The following is a 9,975-nucleotide window of genomic DNA, read 5'->3' on the forward strand; positions in this document are numbered from 1 at the left end:
AAAGTCCTTGGATCATCCCTAAGTATTATTTTCTTCTTAATACATGTGTTGCTTATGCTTGAGGCACAGTGTATATCAATTATTTACAGCAAATTTATATGAAATTAACTCATCTGAGTTTGTAATTTATTTCACCAAGAATTTTCTTGTAGCATTCTACTTGGAAATCCCAAATAAGATAGTCAAGTCATTAAGATTGTGTTCCATTTCCCATTGTTCTATTTCTTTCAATGATTCAATGAAGCCCAAAACTTCATTTCATAAGAGTCTTTTTTTTTTTTTTTGCACTGCACTCAGCTTAAGTTAGCAATTTGGCGACTAATAAGGATCATTATTATGAAATTTGCATTGATTTATTTTGTGAATCGCCTACAGAACTTATCTGAGCTATAAAGCATAATTTGTATTTTGATTACATACAAAATAATAAATATTCTTTCAAGGTTGCTGGGTGTTAATTACAAAAATTCCTTTCTATACAAAACATGGATCAACATGAACATAAAAAAAAAAGTTATATGAATCAATGTGTCATCAAAACATACATATTTTTTGTTACAAAGGCCAAATCTTTTACACATCACTGATACACAGTCACCATCATGGTAGCTCAACAAAAAAAAGAGCATACCTCAATGAGGAAACAATGTTGTGTGGAGGTGGATCCCTCTTCCATCTATGGTTTTCCTTTTTCTTATATACGGTACAAGCATCAAAGAATGGTTGCTTATCTTCAACAAGTTATACGAGGACCTGCGCTTTTGGAACGCGTCGTGAGCATTTGGCACGAGGATGATTTGTCAGACTGTAGGCACAGTCTTCCAGTAGTTCCATATCTTCCTCAAATGTGAATATGGATGCCATTTCTGGATTCTCCGGTAGCAACTTTGATGCCAGAAACCCAGCAATTGTCCATGTTTGATACAATCGTGATTGATTACTGCTGAATCTTGCGGTCAGGGTGTCAGTATTCAGGCCATTGATCGTTCGAAAGCCTTTTCTCAGCTACCTAGACAGCTTTACGAGCTAATTCAGGCCGGCCCATCTTGATGCAAGCCAATGTGAACTAGAAAATCACAAAGGCAACTCATTTAGTAACACGATTGGAAGTAATAAAGTGTTAGAGAACTATCGATGAACACTTTAATACCTGCCATAGTAGGGTAGGCCATGGTCCACCATTATGATATGACCAAGGCCTGCAAAATATCTAGTGTTATTAGATCAAGAAACTAAGCAACTACAACAATCATCAAAGGTAACTTTTATGGATACCTGTTACCTATGCTTTTAGAATAACAAGTGATATTTGGTATCACTAACATCAACAATTTGTCATATTAGTAAAGAATGACGGAAATGTGATTCACAAATTATCGAGTGTTGTTAGATCAAGATACTTAGCAATTATGACAATCATCAAAGATAACTTTTGAGTTTATGGTGGCTTATTACTTTTGCTTTTAGAATAACTAGTAGCATTTCATATCACTAACATAATCAATATATCATATTGGTGAAAGATGATAGAAAACTGATTCAAGTTCTAAGCCATGAAGATGAGACTCTCATTAAACAGACGGCTATGTTGGGTTCTTTACTTACACATTTTTCGGATCACTTCCAGTAATTATGTGCCATTCTTCATATTCTAACGCAGGATAACATATCTTCAGAGGTATATTCCAGATGAAATCCTCCCATTTTTTCTCCATCAGGTTCAGAATCTCCTCGGCTTGTCTCGGAGTGGTTAAAGATGAAGTGATAGCCCATAGATTACCCAGTGAGAAGAACCAGAAATCCATGTGAGCTGGCTGAAGGTTCCCGATCAAGTAGCCACCTTTTTCAGGAATCCAATCAACTAGCCAACTAGGAATTTGCTCCGGATAGATGCTGAATTTGTTAGTAGCACCTTGGGAGTATTCTTCAGTCTTGTAGCGATAAATCTCATTGATCTTCTTCATGTCAACTCAAAAGTACTCTCTGATATGGAATGATAGTGCAGTGAGCCTTCTATTAACAGCAAGCAGCAAGCTCCTGGATCCATCATCAGAGGCAATCATCTCACGCGAGCAACGCAAAGCACAGTAGAATAAAGCCTGTATGAAAATTACCAAATATGCATTATTACATAAATAAACATCAACAGAATCAGCTATCTGTCTCGCTCAGATTCCAAAATTACAAATCACTTTAACCAATACTAAAATTGAACTAAATAAAACAGATTCATTTCATTACTTGAATGCATTAATGTCATTGAGGTTTAAAAGGCATAGTTTATACGGTTCTCATCTTTGGACTATCTTATTGGCCTTGTATTGAAATTCCAGCTATCAATTAGCAATCCAGCTTCTTAACTTAATCTCTGTTCGGTGCAAGCATATCTTTTAACCCCTGAAAATAAATTACTTATGGGAAGCATTTAACTATTTTTATCAAAAGGACAGGGATTAGCCAATTAATTCATGCATGGTGATTTGTCATCATCAGTTGGAAGAGAACAAGTATCTGAGATGGCAAAATAGAACCCGTATTACTAGACTAAATGCCTTAAGGATATTGAATATTCATCAAAAAAAAAAAAAAAGGGAAAGATACACTTACTTGGATCTCAAGAGGAGAAATAGAATTCTGGAGACGGCGCTGGAGGGTGGCGACGAGGGAGGCCGGCGCTGGAGACGGCGCTGGAGGGAGGGAGGCGACGCTGAGGCCGCTGGAGGTCGCCGCGGGCGCTGGAGGGAGGGAGGCGACGCTGAGACCGCTGGAGTTCGCCGCGGGCGCCGGGGGCCGTGGGAGGGAGGTCGCCGGGGGCTGGAACGTCGGAGGGAGGGGGGACAGGGCTCGCTGGAGGGAGGCGACGCTGAGGTCGTTGGAGGTCGCCGCGGGAGGGAGGTCGCCGGGGGTTGGAACGTCGGAGGGAGGGGGGACAGGGCTCGCTGGAGGGAGGCGACGAGAGGAAGAGGCTAGGGCTTGTTTTTCTGTGCGTTGCGGCATGCACGTGCTTCGTGCGTGAGGAAGGGTTTTATACGAGGAATGTGGTTCAGGAGGAGACCAGGGATTTCTGGTCCAGAAGATCCCGCCCCCCTTGTCAGTCAGCCCAGATCCTCTGGACTGTAAAAAGCGGTCCAGGGGATGATCCCTTGATCTGGATTGGTAGGGATGAATGATCCCCATCTATTTTATGAATGGGGACCATTCTCTGAACCAATTCAAATCAAGGGACCATCCTTTACGGTCTAGAGGATCTGCCCTCGTGTGGAGAATTGGTTGACGGGTCAGCGGTGCGGGAGATGGGCAAGGCGAGGCGTGGGCAATCGCATCACTTGGTGGAGATCTACGACAAGGGGAAGCTCACTGTCGTAGATGGGCCGTTGACCCCCTTTCGTACGAAACTTCAAACCCTAGAAAGTGGGAAAATGTTAAGTGGAAAAAAAGATTTTAATCGCTGAGAGATATCAATTTCGTTTATGACTTATTACTTCATTAAGAGATATGTAATATAAAGTAAAATATCAAATAAAATGAGAAGTGACATCCATATTTTTTAATCAGTTTAAAATGTGATTTAATATATTAAGTTTATTACTTGATTATTATATATTATTTTATAATTAATAATTATTGTAATAAATACCTATAGTGTTATCTAGAATAAAAATAAAAGAGGAAGGATATAAATGAGAATGAAAATATTTGAAAAATATAATGGGAAAATTTGAAAATAAGAGGGACATAATAATATATTTCCTCGTGATGTGACATGCTTAGAACTTGATCGACACAAACATCATCAGTCTTGAGCTGCTCGAGTCGATCCGACTTCCCGAGCCAACCCAATTGAGCCAACCCAATTTACCGATCCTATCGAACTTCCTTACCTCCTGACATGTGAAATGGCACGGTGATTACAATGACACCATTTTAGGAGATGTGTCTTTTAGGCTTCTCTTCATAGGTCATGCTTGTCTATCTCATCTCATCTAATTTGCTCTGTTTTATTCTATCATTTGTGTCTCTTTAATGACTTAAACATCGGAGCAATCTCATCGGAATAACTCCCGATGAATCCTTGATGAGTATTTTTCTCCGTAGGAATTGACCAGATTTCGCTATGCCATGAGATCAAGAAAGGGAGGAGAATATTACGACATCATCGCTCTTTATTGCTGGGGGATTTCTACCCTCGCGTCATAGCGATCTGATTTCTCTAACCGAAACCGTTTTAAAAACAAAATCAAAATGTTTATATACTTTTTTGTTTTTTTTTTAAAGTTGTTGTGAAAAATAAGAGCCTTTGGCTATTTTTGAGTTGATTAAAAATTAATTGTGGTGGAATATAATGATTGGATAAGAACAGGTAGTTGCATTGTTCACAAACTTCACGGGATATTTTTAATTAAATGCACCGTGTCCACCAGCCGAGCTGTCTATAAAATGTCCTGGCCAACGCTTGCCCTCCGTGTGTTCGTGTAAATTCCTCGGCGGCCAAGGAGCCACGCAGGTGTTCGCGTTGGTTCCCCTGCGAGGCCGCCGCCTCCTCCTTCTTCTTCGATGACGATGATGCTGAGGAGCTCCTCCACGCCTCTCCTCGGTTCCCTCCTGTCCTCCCCTGGGCACCACCACCACGCCTCCGATAGCCCCCATCACCACCACCCCTTCACCTGCCACTTCTGTCCCCCCTCCGCCTCCGACAGCGCCCACGACTCAGCTGGCTTCCTCCGCCGCACTCTCTCCGAAGGAAATCTCCGGTCAGTCTTCTCCGATGATCTGCCGTCCAAGTCTTCCTCCGCCGCCGCCCGTCGCGCCGCCCATCCCTCGCCCCACGGCATCTCCTCCTCGCTCTACAACCCCACCACGGTCGCCGAGGAGGACGAGGCCCGAGAGGACGACGTCTCCGACGAGGAACTCGACTTCGTGCCCGGGCTGAAGCGATGCGAATCGGGAAGCCCCGCCCTGCCGCCTCTCTTCCTCGCGCGAGGGCTCGGGATCGACCGCCTCGGCTCGGGGCTGCTCACCGCCAGCGTCGACTGGGGGAGCAGCATCGCCGGAGGCCTGCACTCGGATGTGGAGGCGCACTTCAAGAAGATGGTGGAGGAGAACCCGAGCAACGCTCTGTTCTTGAGGAACTACGCCGAGTTCCTCTACCAAGTACGCATCGTTTTCACCCGCGCGATTCGATCGAGCAGCATTAAGATGCAAACTTTTCTCTTAAGAATTGCTATATAAATTTGTTGCAGACAAAGGGAGACCTCCGACGAGCGGAGGAATACTACTCGCGAGCGATCCTGGCGGAGCCTGACGACGGAGAGACCCTGTCGCAGTACGCTACGGTAGTGTGGGAGCTCCACCACGACGTGGAACGAGCTTCCTCTTACTTCCAACAGGCGGTTCAAGCAGCTCCACAGGATAGGTAAACAATTTAAAAATCAAGCCTTTCCTCCGTCAAAAATGTTTAATTTGCTGAACTGGCTCTGAGAGATGCATATTGTCCATGGCACGGCAGCCATGTCTTTGCAGCGTACGCTGGCTTCTTGTGGGAAACAGAGGAAGACGTAGCAGAAGAAAGCATCCCTTTCGCAACGCCAGATTTCGCTGCTGCTCAGGGCGGAATGGTCGCTCCGGTGACTGCTTGAAGTTGATGTCGATACGGGAAGAAGGCCATATAAAATGTTTAATGTTTAATGTTACTTTGCCTTTGTTTATTGTAAATGAATGAATCACTATATATATACTGATTCCGTCCGAAAATTGAGTCGGATAAAGATGGACCTCGATGTACCGGGGGTTAATGGAAAGTCGCTGCAGAGTTCGGTCGATTTGGCACTCTCTAGAAGGGCTGACACGGACGGATGACGAGGGATGATGATCAGGATGATGACGCGAGGACTCTGCGCATACTCAGATGAGCCCACGAGTCGTTAGAGACCATAAATCAAGGAAAAGGTCCCCGGGTCAGGCCCTCCGACGCTCAAGTCAGATACTTTTTCCCCAGAAGCACAGAGAAAGGACGAAAAGTAAAGATGAGTCAGAAATGACGAGTGAGCGTACCTCCGTAAGGGACAAAACATCCCTTTTTATACCACAATGGATTCTTCTGGAGTCTGACGGGTGTCAGGGAATGTCAGATGTCAGACTTTGTCTGGCGGTGGATGACACGTGACATCTTCTTATAGGTCTAGGAAGGAATCAGAGTGCTGTAAATACTCGACCATTAGAATATTCTCTGACAAGCAGTGATTATTCTCTGACAGGTGGTTACGATTCCTTGGACTGCTTGTCGCGTAGCGCCCGGCCTCCTCCTCTCGTTATCCTTGCCTTGGCTCTTGGTGTTTGCTGATCCCGACCTATACGCTATGTTTGTGTCGTAGGGCTAGAAGCCCGACCTATATCCTTGTCCATGTACCCTGTGCTGCAAGGCTAGAATCCCCGACCTGTATCCTTGATTGGTCAATCCTAACCTGTACGTTATGTCCTGTGCCACAAGTCTAGAAGCCAGATCTGTATCCTTGTCCATGTATCTTGTGTTGTAAGGCTAGAAGCCCCGACCTGTATTCTTGGTTGGCCAATCCCGACCTGTATGTTATGTCCCGTGCCACAAGGCTAGAAGTCTGACCTGTATCATTGATTGGGCAATCCCGACCTGTACGTTATGTCCTGTGCCACAAGGCTAGGAGCCTGACCTGTATCCTTGGTTGGCCAATCCCGACCTGTACGTTATGTCCTGTGCCACAAGGCTAGAAGCCCGACCTATATCCTTGGTTGGCCAATCTCGACCTGTACGTTATGTCCTATGCCACAAGACTAAAAGCCCGACCTGTATCCTTGGTTGGCCAATCTCGACCTGTATGTTATGTCCTATGTCACAAGGCTAGAAGTCTGACCTGTATCCTTGGTTGGCCAATCCCGACCTGTACGTTATGTCCTGTGCCACAAGGCTAGAAGCCCGACCTGTATCCTTGGTTGGCCAATCCCAACCTGTACGTTATGTCCTGTGGGCTAGAAGTCCGACCTGTATTCTTAGTTGGTCAATCCCGACCTGTACGTTATGTCCTGTGCCACAAGGCTAGAAGCCCGACCTGTATCCTTGGTTGGTCAATCCCGACCTGTTTTTGTCCTCGGTTGTCCAAGGTTTGTTCGTCCCGACCTGTGCGTCCGGTCTGTGCTACGCCAGAGGCTTTTCCTTCCGCGACTTTACCTGGTCTGTGGGCCCGGTCTTTAATTGCCATCGAGGCTGGCTCTCACCCCAACTGTATTCTTGACCTTTGATTACCCTATCAACGGAAATTTTGACCGTGGTCACATAAGTTTGACTTCTGACCTTCACGGGGGTTAGACTTCTGACCATCCCATGAACTTGACTTTTGACCACATCATCCACCTGGCCCCCCTCATGCACCATATCACATACAAATATTTAGTTTTTTATTTTCTAATTAACTTTTTGTTAAAGTTTCATTGGTTCATAAATTTGATGGAGAAACGAGAGAACAAGTTGTCCAGACGAAAAAGTAAGAAAATCCCGTAGCAAACTTCATGCCACTAGTTGAACGGGAATCCTGTGGACGGCCTCCACGGGATTTTGCCTGTTTCGGTTCCATGTCTTTTTCTCGCATTTCTCAGAAATTGACATTGACCGATGTGTAAAAGCTAACTCAATCGAGTCACGCGTTTATGGAGCCAATTGACTCATATGGTCATCCTTACTCATAAGCTACGTTAGCACATTTAACTTATTAGATGCGATAAATCTTTTTGTTTTAACATGTTTTGTCGCCTGGACTCACTAGCTTGGTTAATTTTTTCTATTTATTTAATCTATTGATATATCCAATTTATTATTATTGTTATAACAATTTAAATCTATATAGCAATGCTATTAAAAATAATTTAATCTGATACACTCTTATCTTGCACAGAAATAATTTCATATTTAATTTCATACGAGAAAAAATCACTATGGGTAGAATACTAGAGTTATACTATTGGTTTATATTTAGCAATTAAAATTAAATTTCTAACAAACAATTATTCATAACTTTTAAAGCTTCATAAAATTCCATAAACATGTACTTGTTTTTTAAAAGGCAATCAATCGATTTGTATATAATCAATTATGCGTGTTATTTTGTGATACATATTCATAGTGCAGCCCCTCTATAAGCTTGGTCTTTCCTTAAAAAAAAAACAAACACCAAATAGGGAACAAAGAAAAATCTGGGTACAAATGCATAATTACACATATACTGAGCCAAGGAAAAGTACAGGGAAACATCCAAATTGACAATTCTATATATCGAGTCCAAATTAGGCATATTGTTTTTCAGCGAGACCAGTGGCGTCTCCAGCTGGACGGAGCCAGCGGGTTTGTAATGTATGAGACGTAGAGTTATAGAAATGCAGGCGAATGAGGGTCAATAGGAGCCAACAATATGGCCGCCTCAACGTAAATGCATATATATAGAAATGCAGGCGAATCAGGGGTAGAACCAACAATATGGCCGCCTCAACGTAAATGCATATATTTTTGCTCCTCAATTTGAAATTCTCGACTCGGTCAGCCGCCCGCTAAGATTTTTTTTCTTTAAAAGTCATACTATAGACATATCTTATATATTTTTGAAAAAAAAATATCTGATTCATATCCATTTCTTCCGCAAATTAAAATAGTCTCCCAATCGGTCTGCTAAAACTTATTGCTCGAGCATAGATGTGCTCCCTCGATCTAACCGGGCGGACGAAGGTTTACACTTATAGAATTTTCTATAGGCTGTCTAGGGCGGGCTAGGCTAGTTGATGTCACCCGGATCTCTTGGAAATCATGCAAATCGCTACGCATTAAGGTTGAACGTGCTTCCATGCTGTCATTAAATGTCTACCCGTGGGAATGTGCCATGTGTCGCGTCCGCCAAAACTGCACGCCTGACGTGACAGACATTGATTGCGACGTTTGGCGGTTTAAATTCGACAACCGGGTCTTGACCTAGGTTTCAACAACCTAGATCTGACGGCTCCGGTCGACCGAGCCCGAGGTATATGAACCCACTGCGTCGCCGCCTTCTCTACGCTTCCGTTGCTTTGTGTTTCCGGTGACCCTTCTGTGCTTTTGCACGATTTGCTCCGACGGTTCCTCGCGTTTCTTTCCCGTCGATCTTTTTCCAGTAAGCTCTCTATCCCGTCACTTTAGCTTTCGAGCTTTCTGCTTTCCTTTGTCCCGGTGACCTTCTAATGGCCGCCTTTTCTCGTTCAGTTCGCCTTTCTTCCTTCTAGTTCCTTTTTCTGCCTGTTTTTGTAATGGTCAGCTCCTCACAGTCGTCGGCCTCCATCCCTAGGCTCTGGTACACCACCATGGAGTGTAGGTTCGATGAGGGCAACACAGAGGGCCTTAGGAACGCTTTTGAAATTCCGCCCGACCATGAAATCATTCTTCCTTCCTCGTCCGATCAGCCAAATACCCCACTGACCGGATGCATCTGTCTGTTTAGGGACCACTTCACCACCGGTCTGCGGTTCCCCATTCACCCCTTCATTCTCACCATCTGTAAATACTTCTGCATTTCTCTTCCCCAACTTGTGTCGAACTCTTTTTGTTTACTGTCACTACAAGAAAAAAGCTAATAGACAACGCTTTTAAAGCGTTGTCTTTGTGCCTGAAAAAGCGTTGTTAAAGGCACTGTTGTTAAAAGTCTGCTCAACGACAACGTTTTTAAAGCGTTGTCGTTTGTAGCGAAGACAACGCTTTTGCAACACTATTACAACGCTTTTAAAGCGTTGTTGTTTTTTTTACAAAGATAACACTTTTTGCAACGCTTTAAAAGCGTTGTCGTTTTAAAGAAAAAAAATAAAAAAATATATTTAAAAATTATTATTTTTATATTTACGAAACTATTATTTTTCTTTTACCATGTCTAGATTCGAATTTTACATATAATCAACTCAGCTAATGATTTCAAACTCATACCAAAATAATAGAAT

The 9,975-nt window shown here is 43.4% G+C and overlaps 1 protein-coding gene and 1 pseudogene across 1 annotated transcript; one reads left to right on the forward strand and one right to left on the reverse strand.

Moving 5' to 3' along the window:
- Positions 1 to 443: 443 nt before the first annotated feature.
- LOC121991134 lies at positions 444 to 2,997 on the reverse strand (annotated as a pseudogene).
- A 1,455-nt stretch (positions 2,998 to 4,452) lies between these two features.
- On the forward strand, positions 4,453 to 5,751 carry LOC121990315. The gene is made up of 3 exons (XM_042544470.1): positions 4,453 to 5,151; positions 5,241 to 5,413; positions 5,507 to 5,751. Exons 1-3 carry the CDS (start codon positions 4,555 to 4,557, stop codon positions 5,634 to 5,636), a joined length of 900 nt encoding a protein of 299 aa, XP_042400404.1. The 5' UTR covers positions 4,453 to 4,554; the 3' UTR covers positions 5,637 to 5,751.
- The last annotated feature ends 4,224 nt before the right edge of the window (positions 5,752 to 9,975 follow it).

The sequence above is a fragment of the Zingiber officinale genome, chromosome 6B, assembly GCF_018446385.1.
Source record: "Zingiber officinale cultivar Zhangliang chromosome 6B, Zo_v1.1, whole genome shotgun sequence".
NCBI lineage: Eukaryota > Viridiplantae > Streptophyta > Magnoliopsida > Zingiberales > Zingiberaceae > Zingiber > Zingiber officinale.

What these genes read in the sequence shown, in the direction of transcription:
- LOC121990315 (XM_042544470.1), top strand. Translation starts at nt 4,555, where the DNA reads ATGACGATGATGCTGAGGAGCTCCTCCACGCCTCTCCTCGGTTCCCTC. An exon ending in ACGCCGAGTTCCTCTACCAA is followed by an intron (nt 5,152 to 5,240) that starts GTACGCATCGTT and finishes AATTTGTTGCAG; the next exon opens with ACAAAGGGAGACCTCCGACG. An exon ending in CAAGCAGCTCCACAGGATAG is followed by an intron (nt 5,414 to 5,506) that starts GTAAACAATTTA and finishes ATGGCACGGCAG; the next exon opens with CCATGTCTTTGCAGCGTACG.